The sequence below is a fragment of the Vulpes vulpes genome, chromosome 13, assembly GCF_048418805.1.
Source record: "Vulpes vulpes isolate BD-2025 chromosome 13, VulVul3, whole genome shotgun sequence".
In the NCBI taxonomy this organism is placed as follows: Eukaryota; Metazoa; Chordata; class Mammalia; order Carnivora; family Canidae; genus Vulpes; species Vulpes vulpes.
The window spans coordinates 46761640-46779082 of NC_132792.1; the positions used below are offsets into that span (position 1 = coordinate 46761640).

At 33.5% G+C, this 17443-nt stretch overlaps 1 protein-coding gene across 7 annotated transcripts in view; it reads left to right on the forward strand.

Annotated features, from left to right (window-relative positions):
- RMDN1 (regulator of microtubule dynamics 1) overlaps positions 1 to 17443 on the forward strand; it is a 49836-nt gene that overhangs the window by 25639 nt on the left and 6754 nt on the right. For 6 of the 7 annotated variants that reach the window (XR_011996589.1, XM_026013221.2, XM_026013237.2 and 3 more), the window contains 4 exons: positions 1241 to 1400; positions 12729 to 12818; positions 15757 to 15812; positions 17100 to 17187. Coding sequence is in view for 5 of the 7 variants with exons in the window: in XM_026013221.2 (XP_025869006.2) it covers positions 1241 to 1400; positions 12729 to 12818; positions 15757 to 15812; positions 17100 to 17187 (394 nt within the window). In the remaining 2 variants the exon portion in view is untranslated. Of the gene's footprint in view, positions 1 to 1240; positions 1401 to 12728; positions 12819 to 15756; positions 15813 to 17099; positions 17338 to 17443 lie in introns of all 7 variants that reach the window. The other variant, XR_011996590.1, reaches the window with a different exon arrangement.

Sequence of the window (17443 nt, forward strand, 5' to 3'; positions counted from 1 at the left end):
TGCTTTGGATCATATGAGGCAGTCATTGAATATATGGTTACTTTCTCTATCTATTTGTATACTTCTCATTTTTTAAGTCAATTTTCTTATTGGCATAAGATGTAAGTGAATTAGGATTTTTGTATGCCATCATTGAATAGTATCTGTGTATCACTTTATTTTTTTTTTTCACTTTATTTTTTTAAAAAAAGATTTTACTTATTTATTCACGAGAGACACAGAGGCAGAGACACAGGCAGAGGGAGAAGCAGGCTCCATACAGGGAGCCTGACGTGGGACTCGATCCCGGGACTCCAGGATCACGCCCTGGGCCCAAGGCAGGTGCTTAACTGCTGAGCCACCCAGGTGTCGCTGTGTATCACTTTAGAAGCAGTTTTTTAGAGAAACTAAAAATACCTCTTTTTTCTTTTTCTTTTTTTTTTTTTTTTTAAATTTTTATTTATGATAGTCACAGAGAGAGAGAGAGAGAGAGAGAGGCAGAGACACAGGCAGAGGGAGAAGCAGGCTCCATGCACCAGGAGCCTGGTGTGGGATTTGATCCCGGGTCAAAAAGGATAAAGAGTTTAATCTTTTAAAAATATGTCTAACTCTTAACTGTGATTACTATTTTATTAACCATTTCTTGTTTTATGTAAGTATATTCATATGGATATTCTTCAAGGAGTCCAGTGCCCTTACTTGAAATATTCCATACTTCATGGCATGGATAACACATTCAAATATGAGATTTATTTTGAGATTCTGTTATATTCAATCATTTATTTATTAACACATACTTATCATATACCTATTGTGTGCCAGATACTATATTTGAGGCTAGGGATATAGCAGTTTTCTTTTTTTAAAGCATGACCTGGTCTCTACAGATTATGTATTTTGTGGTATGGTCTGAACCAGTTAGTGAGTTGTCTGAAGTGCCAGTACACTCAAGCATCAAGTAGATGTTAAATTTTATAGTGCAAGTGTTTAGAGAATTCAGATACAAAGATACTTTCTAAGGAAGCTAGTATTTTGGAGAATATAGGAAAGTGAATATTTATGTACAATATTGGATATCTTATAGGAAATTTTAGCAAAGAAAGTTTGTATGTGAAAGAATATAACATTATGAATAATGGCTTTTGATACTGCTATATCTTCATTGACCGGAAAGATTATCATATGTATTCATTAGTGATGTGACCTTTAACAAATTTTAAATGTGAGCTAAAATGGTTATTTTACATTTATTTCAAATTAGTGAAGATGCAGAGTTACTGTGGCGATTGGCACGTGCATCACGTGATATAGCTCAGCTTAGTGGAACCTCAGAAGAGGAGAAAAAACTCTTGGTCTATGAAGCTCTAGAGTATGCAAAAAGAGCACTAGAAAAAAATGAATCCAGTTTTGCAGCTCATAAGGTGAGGTGCTTAAAAGTAATGAAATTTACCATCTGGGGGGTACATTGGTCTGTACTTTACCTATTATTCCTGTTTACACAGGAAAGAAGAAAATTTGTCTATTTTAAAGAACTAGGGAAGAGATCTATAACATTTTTTCAAAAAGATGTTTTTTTCTTTGTATTCTTGAGCATTTTTTCTAACTTTATTAATGTGCTGATAAATTATTTTTGTGAACGCTTATTTTTAAAGCAAAAGCATTAGTAGTTTCATGAATTACCTATGTCTTTCTTCCTAGTATTATTAGCACTTAACAAATGTTACTCATTTTCCTCACATTATATTTCTGTTTTAGGTAGAGGTGAGGATAGAACAGCTGGACAGCTGAGACCTAGTATAACTTTCGCATGTGACTCTGCTAGTTTCTAAATTTCCTAACTGGTTTAATGTTTTAGTGGACACTGGGGAGACACCTGGGGACATTACTGGTATTTTGGATTAGGACATCACTTTATGATGTTGGACTGTCCTCACTAGAGCTGCTAAGTCATTGTGACAATCAAATTTCATCTCCACCCATTTTCAAATGCTCCTTTTAGAGGGGCCAGTCTCTGTCAACACCCCACTAATACTGATTTATATTAATAAATATGGATTCCTTAACTTTGTTTTCTTTTATAGCCCATCTTTGCTATACATGAAAAGAATGTTCATTTAGCTATTATTGGGAGTCTTAGATAAATGTCATTCAAATCAAGTTGGTTGATAGTGTTGTTCAAGTCTTTTGTATCCTTACAAAAAGCAGATTTTCTATCTGCAAGTTCTATAAATTAATGGGAGAGGCACGTTGAAATGTCCAAGTGTAATTGTAGCTTTGTTTCTTTGCAATTTTATTAATTTTACAGCATGTATTTTAAAGTTTATATTAGAATATAAGCATTTTGGATTACTATATTTTCTTGATGCACTGACCTCTTTATCATTGTAAAGTGATCCCGTTTATCTTTGAAACACTCTTGGTTTTATAGTCTACTTTGTCTGGTATTAACATAGCAACTCTTGTTTTCTTTTGATGAATGCTAGCATGTTATATCCTTTTCTGTCCTTTTATCTCTGTATTTAACACGTAGTTGTAAACAAGTGATTAAGTTTTGCTTTTATTTTTACTTATGTATTTCACGCTAGGTAAAATTCATCATTAGTACATGTACGCTTCAATGGTTTTAGCATTTTCCCCTGTGTTGTGCAACCATCAGCACTAATTCCAGAATATCTTTGTTACCTCAAAAACAAACCCTTTACCTACTACCAGTTTAGTTTCTTTGATTGCTTGTGCTTTTGGTGTCATATCTAAAAAACACCACAGATTTTCACCTATGTTTGTTTCTAAGAGTTTTATATTTTTTAGCTGTTATATTTAGGTCTTTTATCTTTAAGAGTTAGCTTTTATACATCGTGAGGTAGGAGTTCAAGGTCATTCTTTTGCATGTAAATATCCAGTTGTCTTAGCACTATTGTTACAAAAATCAGTTGAACATAAATGTATGAGTTTATTTTTGAATTCTTAATTCTATTTCATTGGTCTGTGTGTAGGACCTGTTGATCTTTGTAATAGTATCCCAATGTCTTGATTATTATAGCTTTGTGGTAAGTTTTGAAATAAGGAACTGAGTCTTCCAGCTGTTCTTTTTCAAGATTGTTTTGACTATTCTGAGGTCCTTTAATTTCCATATGTATTTTAGGATCAGCTTATAAATTTCTGCAAAGAAGCCAGTTGGGTTTTTGATAAGGATTACATTGAATCTGTAGGTTAGTTTTGGGGAGTATTGCCATCTTAACAGCATTGTATCTTCCAGCCCATAGATACATATTATGTGTCCATTTATTTAGATCTTTTTCTTCTTTCAGCAGTGCTTTATAATTTTCAGTGTTCAAGTCGTGTGCTTCTTTGGCTAAATTTATTCTTTAAGTATTTTATTCTTTTTGATGCTATTGGAATCTTATTTTCATATTGTTCATTGCTAGTGTATAGGAGTGCAACTGGTATTTGTATATTGATTTTATATCCTGTAGCTTTGCTGAATTCATTTATTGGTTCTAGTTGTTCTGTAGATTAGTTTTTTTCCCTATATATGATCATGTCATTTATAAATAAACCATCTATTGATAGTTTTTCTTTTCTAATCTGGACACCTATTATTTCTTCATCTTGCTCAATTTCCTAAAACTTCAGTACAATGTTGAGTAGAAGTGGCAAGAGTGAATACTTTTGTCTTGTTCCTGTTTATAGGAGGGGTGCTATTAGGCTTTCACCATTTACTGTGATTACTATATGGGTTTTCTATAAATTATCAGATTGAGAAAGTTCTCTTGTATTCCTAGTTTGTTGTTTTTATCATGAAAGGGTGTTGGGTTTTGTAAGATGCTTTTTTCCTGTGTCTGTTGAGATGGTCATGTTGGTTTTCCCCCATCCATCATTGTATTAATGTGGTATCTTATATCAGTTGATTTTCATATGGTTAACCAACCTTATATTTTGGGAGAAGTCCCACTTGGTCATGCTGTCTAATCCTATTCATATACTGCTGAATTCAGCTTGCCATTATTCTGTTGAGGAATTTTGCATCATAAGAGAAATTACTCTTTAGTTCTCCTTTTTCTTTTTCTCTGGTTTTATTGAGAAAGAATTGACGTACATTGCTGTGTAAATTTAAGCATACAGCACAGTGGTTTGCTTTGCATACTATTGTGAAATGATTACCACAATAGGTAAAGCTGATATTGGTCTTGTAATATAGATGCGATAAAAAAGGAAAGAGAAAAAAATTTTTTTTTCCTCATGATGAGAACCCTTAGGGTTTACACTCTTACTAACTTTCCTATGTAACATATATCAGTGTTAGCTATAGTCTTCATGTTGTACATTACATCCATAGTACAGTTCACCCTTGAACAACATGAGAAGGGTGTTGACCTCTGGGCAGTTTGAAATCCACATACAACTTTGACTTCCCAAAAACATAGCTACTAAATACCTGGTGACTGGAACCTTTAATGATAACAAATAATCTATACGTATTTTGTATGTTATATGGCTTATGTACTGTATTCTTAAAGTAAATAACAGAAAAGAGAATATTACTAAAAAATGGTAAGGAAGAGAAAGATTTACAGTATATTTTCAAAAATCCATGTATAAATGGATCTGTACAGTTTAAATTTGTGTTGTTCAGCTGTATTTATTTATCTTATAACTGGAAGTTTGTACCTCTTGACCACCTTCCTTTAATTCCCCCTTTTCCCACTCTCTGCCTCTGGTAACCACAAGTCTTATGATTGTTTTTATTTTTTTGTTTATTTTAAGATTCTACGTGTGAGTGAGATCATACAGTATTTTTATTTCACTTAGCATAATGCCTTTAGAGTCCCTCCATGTTGTTGTAAATGGCAGGATTTCCTTGTTTTTCTGTGGTTGAATAATAAATTTTGTTGTGTGTATGTATGCACACCACAACTGCTTTATCATCTGTTGATCTGTACTTAGGTTGTTTCCATTTATGGCTCTTGGCAAATGCTGCTATGAACATGGAGGTGCAGGTATCTTTTCAAGTAGGTGTTTTCATTTTTTTTTTTTTTTTTCATAAATTCCCAAGTGTAACTGCTGGATCATATGGTAACTCTATTTTTAATTTTTTGAGGATTGGCTGTACCAATGTAGAATCCCAACAGTGCATAAGGGTTTCCTTTTTTCCACATCCATTCATCTCTCTTTGATGATGGGCATTCATTCTAACAGGTGTGAGGCGATACCTCGTTGCTGTTTTAATTTGCATTTCCTTAATGACCAGGGATGTTGAGCATCTTTTGTAGGCCTTTCATATATCTTTTTTGGAGAAATGTCTATTTAGGTCCTCTGCCCATTTTTTAGTTGTGTTATTTTGTTTGTTTGTTGTGTTTGCTATTCTATGTAATTGTTTGAATTATAATTCAGATATTAATCCTTTATTAGATATAGTGTTTGCAAATACTTTCTCCCATTTGGTAGGCCTTTTCATTTTGTTGATGGTTTCTTTTCCTGTGCTGAAGCTTTTTAGTTTGATGTAGTTCCACTTGTTTATTTTTTATTTTGTTGCCTGTGCTTTAGATGTCATATCCAAAAAATTGTTACCAAGAACCATGTCAAAAACCTTTATTCATCTTTTCTTCTAGGAGTTTCATAGTTTTGGATCCTACATTTAATCCTTTAACTCATTTTTAGTTAATTTTTATGAGCGGTATAAGATGTGTCCAGTTTTATTCCTTTACATGTGAATACCCAATAATCCCAGTGCCATTTTCGTAGTTTGTCCTTTCTTAGTTGGATATTCTTAGTTCCCTTGTCAGATATTAGTTGTCTTTATATTCTTGGGTTTACTTCTGGGTTCTCGGTTCTGTTCCACTAGTCTATTTGTTTTTATGTCACTATTATGCTCTTTTAATGACTACAGCTTTATAGAATAGCTTGTTCTTTCTCAGGATTTTGTTGACTATTCTGCGTCTTTTGTGGTTCCCTATAAATTTTAGGTGTGTTTTTTTCTACTTCTGTGAAAAATGCCATTGGTATCTTCATAGGGGTTGCATTGAATCTGTAGATGGCTTTGGTAGTATTTCTATTGTAGCAATATTAATTCTTCCAGTCCATAAATGTAGGCTACCTTTCCACTTATTTATATTTGATTTCTTTCATCATTGTCTTGCATTTTTCAGGAGAGAAATTTTCACCTTCTTAAATAACTTACTCCTACTTGATTATTTTTGATCTTTTTTAAAAATTGGATGTTTCTTTTTCAGAAAATTTGTTAGGTTATAAATTGCTACTGACTTTTGCATGTTAATTTTATATCCTATAGCTTCACTAAATCCATCTAATCAAATGGCTTTTTAGTTGAGTCTTTAGGACATTCTGTATATAAAATCATGTCATGTGCAAATAGACATTTTTTTTCTTGCCTGATTGCTCTCGATAGGACAAGTACTAGGTTGAATAGGAGTGGTAAGAGTGAGTACCCTTGTCTTGTTCTTAAAGGAGGTTTTCAACTTTTCTACCTATGGATTTATCACATATGGTCTTCATTATGTTGAGATATGTTCCTTCTATCTCTAATTCAACTTTTTGGAGTTTTTATCATGAATGAATGTTGAGTTTTGTCTATGTTTAATATTTGCTGAATTTGGTTTAGTATTTTATTGAGAATTTCTGCAACTATATTAGGTTTCTTTTATTGTGATGTTTTGTGATGGTTTTGATATCAGAGTAACACTGGTGTCATAGAACACTTAAGAAATGTTCACTGTTTTTCTATTTTTGGGGGAGAGTTAAGAGAAGTGTGGTGTTAATTCTCTTCTAACATTTGGTAGAATTTGCCAGTGAAGCCATCTGGTCCTGGTATTCACTTTGTTGAAAGTTCTTTTGATTACTAACTCTGTAGTAGTACTTATTCATTTATTCAGATTTTTTTTGTTCTTAAGTCAGTTTGACTGTTCTTTCTAGGAATTTTTTCACATTTGCTAGGTCACTTAATCTGTTGCCATACAGTTATTTTGCTATTCCCTTATAGTCTTTTATTCCTAGGTTTATTACTGAGGTTAGTAGTAATGTATGTCCTCTTTGATTCATGATTTTAGTAATTTTTCTTTTTATGTCTAGGTAATGGTTTATAAATGTTGATCCTTTCAGAGAATTAACTTGGTTTTGCTACTCTTCTCCATTTTACCTATATTTTATTTAATTCTGGGAATGCCTCAGTGGCTCAGCAATTTGGTGTCTGCCTTTGGCCCAAGGCATGATCCCAGAGTCCCAGGATCGAGTCCCACATTGGGCTCCCTGCATGAAGCCTGCTTTTCCCTCTGCCTATGTCTGTGCCTCTCTGTGTGTGTGTCTTAAGAATAAATAAATAAAATCTTTTAAAATTATTTATTTCCACTCTAATCTTTATTATTCCTTGTTTCTACTTACTTGGCCTAGTTTGCTCTTTTTCTAGTTTCTTAAGGTCAGGTTATTGACTTGATCTTTCTTTAAGGTAGCCATTTATAGTCATAAGTTTCCTTCTGAATACAACTTTGCTGAATCCCCCAAATTTTGTTAGGTTGTGCTATTTTTGTTCTTCTCAATGAATTTTTAAATTTTTTGGTGATTTTTAAAAATTTGACTCATTAGTTATTTAGGAATATGGTTTTTTTAAAAAAAATATTTATTTGAGAGAGAGCAAAGATAGGGAAGGGGAAGAGGGAGAGAGAGAATCTCAAGCAGACTCTCTCCTGAGCATGAAGGCTGCCTTGGGGCTGGATCTCACAACTTTGAGATTGTGACCTGAGCTGAAACCAAGAATCAGACACTTAATCAACTAAGCTACCCTAGGAATGTGTTGTTTTAATTTCCACATAATTGTGAATTATCCAAATTTCCTTCTTTAATAAAATATTTTCATTTCACGGTGGTCAGAACGTACTCTGGTTTCTGTCTTATAAAATTTGAGACTTTTTTACATCTTAATATATTGTCTATTTGAAATTTCCAACTATGTAGTTGAATTGTCTTTTTCTACCTTCAAGTCTGTTAGTTTTTGCTTTATTCTGGGGCTCTGTTGTTAGGTGTATATCTGTTTTTATTTATTTATTTTTTGTTTTTTTTTTTGTTTGTTTTTAATTGTTATATGTTAATAATGTGTTTCTTTGTCTCTCATGTAATAATTTTATTGTAATTTTGTGTCTGATTACCTAATTCTAATTAATACCTAATACCACTTCAGCTCTCTTGTGAGTATGAAACCATACTCATGATATGATTTATGCATGATAAAATTCCCCCTTTTTACTTTTTTTTTTTTAATTTTTATTTATTTATGATAGTCACAGAGAGAGACAGAGAGGCAGAGACACAGGCAGAGGGAGAAGCAGGCTCCATGCACCGGGAGCCAGACGTGGGATTCGATCCCGGGTCTCCAGGATCGCGCCCTGGGCCAAAGGCAGGCACTAAACCGCTGCGCCACCCAGGGATCCCCCCCTTTTTACTTTAAATCTGTATACCTCTGAATCTAAATTTTATTGTAGACAATATATACTTGAATCATGCATTTTAATACATTCTGCTAATCTTTGCCCCTTAATTGGAGAGTTTAACCCATTCACATGTAATTGACAAAAATAAATTCTTTTGTAATTCTGCTATTTGTTTTCAATCTTTTGTTTCTCAAGTCCTCCATTAGGGTCCTTTAGTATTTTATTTTTAAAGATTTTATTTATTCATGAGAGACAGAGGCAGAGACATAGGCAGAGGGAGAAGCAGGCTCCCCATGAGGAATGTGATGTGGGACTTGAACCAGGACCCTGGAATCCCAACCGGAGCCAAAGACTCAACCACTGAGCCACCCAGGCATCCCTGGGTTGATTTTGTTGTACCATTTTAATTCCCTTGTTATTTTTTGTACTATATAATTTGAGTTATACTCTTGTGGTTATCCTGAGGAAATCTAATAACATAATTTGTAACAACCAAGTTCAAACTTGGATGTCAACTTAATTTCAGTAGTATATCAACTTTGCTCTTGTATCTCTGTTCCCATCCCCTTATTGTGACCAAATCAGCTGGCATTTTGATCTTGGACTTCCCAGCCTCCAGAAATTCTGAGTAATACATTTCTATTGTTTTAGCTACCTACCTTAGTATTTTGTTCTAGCAGCAGAAGCCCACTAAGACAGATGTCCATGGTACTGATTTGGCTGTTAATCTTATTGAGGACCCTTTGTACATGACAAGTCACTTCCTTCCTGCTGCTTTCAAGGTTATCCCTTTGTTTCTATCTTTGAGTTTGATTATGCTATTTCTAGTTTGGATCTCTTTGAACTTATCTTACTTGCAGTCGTTTGTTTTCATCAAAGTAGAGAAGCCCTTGGCATTTATGTTTTCAAATATTCATTCTACCTCTTTATCTCCTCTCCTCTCCTAAGAGACTCCTCTTATGTGTATTTTGGTAGGTTCTGAGGTATGTTCATTTTTCTTCATTCTTTGTACTTTCTGTTCCTCATACTGTGTAATATTAATTGACTATTATCTTCAAGTTAATCTAATTCTTCTGCCTGTTTACAACCACCATGGAGTCCTCAATTCAGTGTGAATTTTTAATTTCATTTATCATACTTTTCAACTCTAAAAACCTCTTTGGTTCCGTTTTTTAATTTATGTCTATTGATAATTCTCAATTTGATATAATATTGTTCTCATAGTATTCTTTAGCTCTTTAGACGTATTTTTTAGTTGAACATAATAGAAAATCTAGGATGTCCAGCATCTGGGCTTCTTCATGCATAATTTTGATTGTTTTTTTTCCTCCCGTGTGTGTTATACTTTATTTTTTTGCATACTTTGTGATTATTTGCCAGAAAACTGGACATGTTGACTATTATAATATGGTAAATGTGGAAATCAGACTCCCTCCTTTCTCAGAATTTGTTGTTGCTGTGGCTAGTATTTGTTTTTTCTTTTTAAGATTTTATTGTTAAGTAATCATCGTACCCATTGTGGGGCTCAAACTCACAACCCGGAAATCAAGAGTCACATGCTCCACTAAGTCAGCCAGGCCCCCTCTATTCTTTTTCTTTAGTGACTTTTCTGAATAAATTCTGTAAAATCTGTATTCTTGGTCATGTATAGCCACTGAAGTTTCTGTTCTATTAGCTTAGTGGTCAGGTAATGATTGGACAGACATTTTATAAAATGCCTGGAATCAAAATCTTTCCCAGTCTTGGTCAAGGGCTCTGTGTCTATGTTGGGACATACCTTTAACACTTAGCTGGGCAGGGTAAACTGTACCTTAGTTTTCACTTCCTGTTTGTGAAGAGACTTAAGGTCAGCAGATGGTAAGTTTAGGGCGTTCTCAGATCTTTTCTAAGCATGCACGCATTTTTGAGCATATATGTCTTTTGATTTTCAGGGATATTTTGGAGCCCCCCCCCCCCCAAATGCTTTGCCATTTAATTTGGTAACAATAATTCACATTTCACTCTGCTTTCAAAGCATGACATTTGAAGTCTTCTTTTGACATATGCATTGGTAATAAAAAATAAAATGTCATGGTATGGCAGTATGTGTGGCACTCAAGAAGCTGTCAGGTTATAACTCTATCATTGTGATTCACAGGGTATGGAGTGTCAATGGGAATCTCTTTAAATATCACATATGATCTCATATCACAATTCAACCCTACCGTTATTGAGCAAAAGCAGCCATAATCAATGCATAAGTGATGAGCATGATTGTGTTCTAGTAAAGCTTTATTTTGGGGCACTGCAATTTGAAATGAACCTAATTTTCATGTCATGAAATATTCTTTTAGCTTTTCTTTATTGAGGCTTTTCAGAGCCCTTAGGGACAGCTTTCCCTAGTCTTTTCTCTCAAGCTTTTCATTAGTCTATTTGCTGGAGACAGCAGGAATCTAAGATATTAGTCTGTAGATTATTCAGCAAATGTCCCCCTCTTCTCCTGAAGCAACTTTATCACTAGGGCCTTTTCAAGTTAGGTGTAATGTGTATAAGGCCAGTCTTCCAGGGAGCCACCTAATGGATTAGAACAAATAAATACAGTTCTCCATGAATGAGATCTGTTCTGTTCCGTCTGGTACTTGGAATGGAGGGCTATTTACACAGCTCCTTCTGAGATTGGGAATGTGGGATAGGACTGAAGTAAGATAAAACAGCACAAAATTCACTCTTCTCACTAGGAATTAATCTGTTACTTTGAATAAGCATCCCTACCCAGGTCATGGTAAGCTTTAGGTTAATTTTAGACTCCCAAAAAAAACATTGATTCTGATAATTGTTGCTCATTTTTATTCATTGCTTATATAGAGGAGAATTCAGAGTTCTTTACTTGCCTTTTTCACTTATGTCACTCTGAGTCTTGCTTAATTTTAATCCAGTTGGCAATCTGCCTTTCACTTGGGGTGTTTGGACTATTTGCAGTTAATGTGATTAATGATGTTTTTGGTTTTTAATTTCCTGTCTTTCTATTTTCTATTTGTTCCATCTGTTCTCATTTTCTTCTTTTTCCGCTGCCTTTTGTATTGGTCATTTTTTGGATTACATTTTACTTAGGTGATTGACTAAATGGCTATAAGTGTATTATGTTGTTTCAGTGATTGCTTTAAATTTTATAGTCTACATCAGGTGATACACACTTTATGTGTTAATAACTGCTCTTTGTGCTGTTACTCTGATACATCTTTGACATATGTTAAAAATCTCAGAATACTGCCAATCTAATCAGGGAAGAATGTTTAGGATTTATGCATAAGCTTATGTTTGCTTTGCATATAGTGAGATATGTATGAAAAAAGGTGATGTTATCCAGAGTATGTGGGAGATAATCAGAACACCAAATCTGAAACCCTGTGACCCCTCTAGTCATCTGGATTTGGCAGCTGGGTAACTCCTAGTGGAGAGTAAGTGGAGCATCACCTATAGAGGTGTGTACGTGGATACACATGTATGTCTGCTTTAAGTTATACTTTTGAAATTTCAATAAACTTAAGATTTTGATGGAGAATAAATTTAAACAGAAGTTTGTTTTAGTTAAAATCTCTCTGGTTATAGTTATTAAAACCCTACACAGATAAACAAAAACAAGGAAGGTGTTTTTTTTATAAGGAACTTACTGTCTTTCACAGAACCTAAAGGGAGGGTGCTTTGGGTGCAGGAAAAACTGGGCCTTATTTCTGAGGCTTCATTATTTTTCTTCTTTGCTGTTACCTGCAAATCTTTCTCTCTACAGATTTTTTTTTTTCCTCATTCTGTTGTGTAACTTTCTATAGCACTTGAGTTTATGAAGCTTGGATATTTTGGATTTAGTGCTTTAGGGATGAAAGAAAGATTGTCTCAGTTTTAGGTGTGTTGTCCCAACTGTAGCTATAGGGACAAAGTCACAGTTAACAAATGTGGCTCTTATTACACAACAGTGCAGATGGAAAGATAAGGCAGCTTGCAGAAAAGAGGATGAGGAAATAAAATGATATTCAATTGCAAATTTTTCTAAATTTATACTCAGGTCATAAACATGTATCATTATCTCCCCATTGTGTTGATGACTTAGAGATTCTGTTCTTTCCCTTGTATTATAGTTTTCTATAAACATGTCCTGTCCTTGAGTTCCTTAGGGCCATGTCTACTTTTCTTTGTATATGACAGTATATTTAATACAGTTTTTAGACTAAGTTTTTGTTGAATGAGAATGACTACTGAGGAATATTCATTTTTTACCTTGTATTGAGTGGAATGTTAGTAGAGTATTATTCTTACGTGTTTTTTTCTTGTTTTTAGTGGTATGCAATCTGTATTAGTGATGTTGGAGATTATGAAGGCATCAAGGCTAAAATTGCAAATGCCTACGTTATCAAGGAGCATTTTGAGGTACTGATGAATTTTAAAAGTCATTAGCTTAACAGATTTCTGTTTCACTTATCTATTACTGTATAGCAAACCACCTAAAAACTTAGAAGTCTAAAGCAGTGGCAGCTTATTTTTCAAAATTTTGTGGATTGACTATGTAGTGGTGCTCTGATCTGTCTGGTGTAGCTGAGGTCATTTAGACAGCCTCATTCACCTCTCTTTTTAGCTGAGATGGATGGAATGCACAAGATGGCCTCTTATGTGACGGTTTCTCTCTACTTTTCTTTGCATTATTTAGTAGTCTGGCTCAGGCTTTATAGCATGGTAGCTGGCTTCCAAGAATAAGCATTCCAAGATAAAATTCCAGCGTGCAAACTTTACCAGGCCTCCATTTTGCATTACACTTGGTAACTAAACAAGTCATGTGGCCAAGATAAGCGGGAACTATACAAAGTCCTGAATACTCAGTGGTGTGGTGTAAAATCTAACACAAGTGACAAACCACTCTCAGTAGTAATGGTATTGTTTACAATTATTATCTCTGTGTATTTTGTGTTTTAATATTTTCCCCTAAAGTTACTTATAGTAAGCTTTTCTTAAATGCCAGATATTCTCCAGGAGTTTATTTCATGATGTGCCATACACACAGTACTCCTGAAAAAAGGGCACTAAAAATTCAGCATATTTATTTCTCTTTTGATATTGTAGACCATCTCAAAAATACAAAGGAAGAGAATATGATAGAAACATTCATAGGGAGACTGCTAGATAAGCTAATGGCCTTTCTGAATTTTGTGGTTATAGTCTCAGTTCCTATTTTACACAATGGGCTGGGCATCAGGAGACCTAGCTTTAATTCAGGCATCAACAGTATATATACAAACACGTGTATGTGTGTTTATGTGTATACATATATTTTTTTCAATTTAATGTGCAACAATTTTCACATTTTAAGACCTTTGAAATCAGAATGCAATATAATCAGTAATATCTTATAATAGGCAGTACTTTTTTTCTTTTTAGTGATACATATAATAATGATGTGTAGTAACTTTCATGGTCTTAGATTCTGTGAAATGTCATAATTTGCTCAGTGGGCATTAAATAAATTGCCTAAATTATTCTGTGCCATAGTATGTAGAAATATATGACAAATATCTTCCAATATAAATAATGAAAAATTGCGGAGGCTATATTAATGGAAACAGGCTATAGATTATTTTTTTTAAAATTAGTGTTTTGCAGATTTCAAACGTGTATGTTTGATTATATTTTTTAAAATGATAATGTTTAGTATTTACATACTAAGAAGATCATTTATATTATTATTCCTAATTTGATTATTATGTCTAAACCCATAGGAATTACTATCCTTGGATTGTTGTCAACATTTTAAGTAATCTCCTCACTCAGTGTGGGGCTCGAGCACAGTCCACCAACTGTGAACCAGCCAGGCACCTCTATCTTTGGATTGTTTTTGAGAACAAACTAATGGCAGGAAGAACTATAAAAGAAAGGGTTTGCTTGAGAGTGGTCCCTCTCAACCCATCCCATAAGAAAATTAAATTCCCTAAGGCATCCTTGCATGTTATGAATTCTAATTCTCTCTCTTGCATCTAGAATGGTACTAGCTCTATACCATTCTTGGTAGATTGGAGAAAATAGTTATTCATATAATTTTTTATAGGGCTTAATTTTTTAGTGGAACTCCATTTAAGAAAGGTTGCTTAGTGTCTAAGTTATGTATACTTTAAAACATTTTGCTATAAATCATATCACTATTATTTGATGGAAAACTAAAATAGAGTCAGTGCTCTTACCCATACTAATGAAGCAAGATTTCAGCTAAGTCCTATCTAGTTATTAGCCTTATTCTAGCTATTGCCTCTATTATTGCTAACATTAATCAATGTCAATAATAAATCGGTACTTTTGAAAAGTAAAATTAATGATGTCGATTTTAGAAGATATTACTGTGTTAAGTACCTCCTATTACTTGCTCATTTAATTTTACCACTATTCTATAATGTAGGTAATAGTAAGTACTCCATCAATTTTATAAAACAGCAAACTCAGGAATGGCAAGAAGAGAGAACTTGCCACAGTGAAAAAGTTAGAAGTCACTGGAGCTGTGATTGGAACACTGGTAGTCTGGTTTTTAGGGCCACACTGGTAATTAATACAAATATTTTAAAATGTGTATCTCACACATTACTGACTAAACGTGAAAATGTAGATTTACAGGAAAACCTAAGATGGGAGGTCTCGATCTTTTTAAAAGGGTCTTTAATTTTTAACATTAATCAGATTTTTCTGAGTGGCTTTCAACAAATAATGGAAAAAGGAGAAGTAGTTGCTTTAAAGTTCTGTAGTTTATGCTTTACATTTACACATAGGACTTTCATATAGTAAATAGAAATTAGGGAGACATTATCAATGTATTTTATATTATGCATAGTTATTTTACTAATAAATGCTGTGAATGAGTAATATTTATTTTTCCTTTGTTAAGTACAGATGGTGAAGTTGAACAAATGTACATATAGGAAGCGACTGTAAAATTATTATGTACTTTATCCTTCTTTTAGGAAAGAATAGTTTAATCCATTATTCATATAGGTCTTGCCAAAAAACATCTCCTTATTTTTTCTCTAATCTAGAAGAAACGTTGAGAATAGATTATTGTTTTCAAAATTAGATTCATTTACAAATTTCATGTTTTTTCTCATACTGATAACCCTTTAGTTGCTGAACTTAACTCTAATACAAGTCATTATCAGTGTACTGAAATGAATTTAACCACATTAAAGAATGAAGAGGAAAAAAGTTGGTACTATATAAGAACTGAAATGCAGAGCTGCCAAAAAAAAAATTTTTTTAACCATGACTTTTTTTAGCAAACTTGGTACTTATTTGTGTTTAGAAAACAATTATGATTGACTTTTTTATTTCTTATTAGAAAGCAATTGAACTGAATCCAAAAGATGCTACCTCAATTCATCTTATGGGTATTTGGTAAGAACATTTCCTTAAATAAGTATTTCAGTGGTAGTATGATCTTACTTTGTTTTGTTTTGTTTTGTTTTTAATCTTATTTTGTAGTATATAAAACCAGATGTACTTAAGAAGTATTTGGTATCATGAGTGTTTATTTCATTTATATTCACTAGCAGCTGTGATATATTGTTAGAGAATACTAAATTTGATTGTGATCATATTAATTATTGTTATTCAGATCTTTTAGAAATATATATTAAAATGAAAAAGGCAGTAAAACTTTTTGCTGGACCTTGAAATTCCCTTTGTTGGGAAAGAATGTTCTAACTTACCAGGCTAACTGAAATTGGATTAATCTATATAGCAATACCGTTCGATGCCCTAAGAGGGTCTTTGCGATCTTCAAGGTTTGTCAAATACAGCCTGATTGATCTGAGGAATAATATAATCTGACTTTCAGTATCTTTCCATTTGTCTAGTGTATAACATTGATTTAAGAAGCTTTCTTGAAAAAAAAAAAGAAGCTTTCTTGAGACAGGTTTGCCACTGTTTTCCTCGGGTATAGTCTGCAGACCTGAATATTTTGTCTTGTAAAAGGTGTAAATGGCCTTATATCAGACTCTTTAAAAGGAGTTACATATCCTTTGGGAGAAAGGAGTGTATTAAACTAACAAGATGCTTACTGTGGACTAATAATAATGGGAGACAGTCACTAAGTCAGATGCTAGGGAGTAAAGATAAATAGAGTCAGTGTTTACTTCAGTGAGTTCAGACCCTTGTCAGAGATCCAGCACTTCTTTCCCTCCCTATAGCAGAAAGTTGTCAAGACCTTTGGATGTTAATCATTTGCCTCACTCCTAAATAGGCAGACTTAAATTGTTGTTTGCCATTGTTTTTTATACATACATCATGTTTAGTTTTGTCATTTTTTTTTAACTTCTCTGAGTTAGTTTTTCTTACATAAAAAAACAGGGGTAATGATCTTACCTCATGTAGTTATTGTAAGGAAGAGATAATCACTGAGCACCTGAAGCAGAGTAAGCACTTAGTGACGAATGATATATACTGTGTTATCATTACTAGTAGTGGTGCTTACTAATGTTTAATCACAGAACACACTGTAATTGATGGATCGATACAAGTCAGTGTCTAGTCATTCAGTGGGAATATTAACCTACTGGCTATTATGCAGAGTGCAAATTGTTTAAACGTACAACAGGAGAAGGTAATTTTATATCAGTTAAGATGCTTAGTTTTCTGAAAGAGAAAAAGTACAATTGAGATGTGTATGTTATTTCTCTCTAGGTGTTATACATTTGCTGAAATGCCTTGGTATCAAAGAAGAATTGCTAAAATGCTGTTTGCAACTCCTCCTAGTTCCACCTATGAGGAGGTAGTGTGCTGTCCTTTGTTAAGTTAGTACTGATTTCTTAACTGCAGTGCATTCTGGAGCTCTGATCAGTGAGGCATTTGAGCACATTTCTAACTATCCAGTGTAACTGCCTTATTATCACAAAGGCTTAATACTTATTACCTGTGACTGGTGAGTGGTTTTTTTTTTTTTTTTTATTTTTTTTTTAGGTTAGTGGCTGATGATTTGGTATATTGTCAGCTATAATACCCCATGGCTAAAATCTACCATTGTTTTC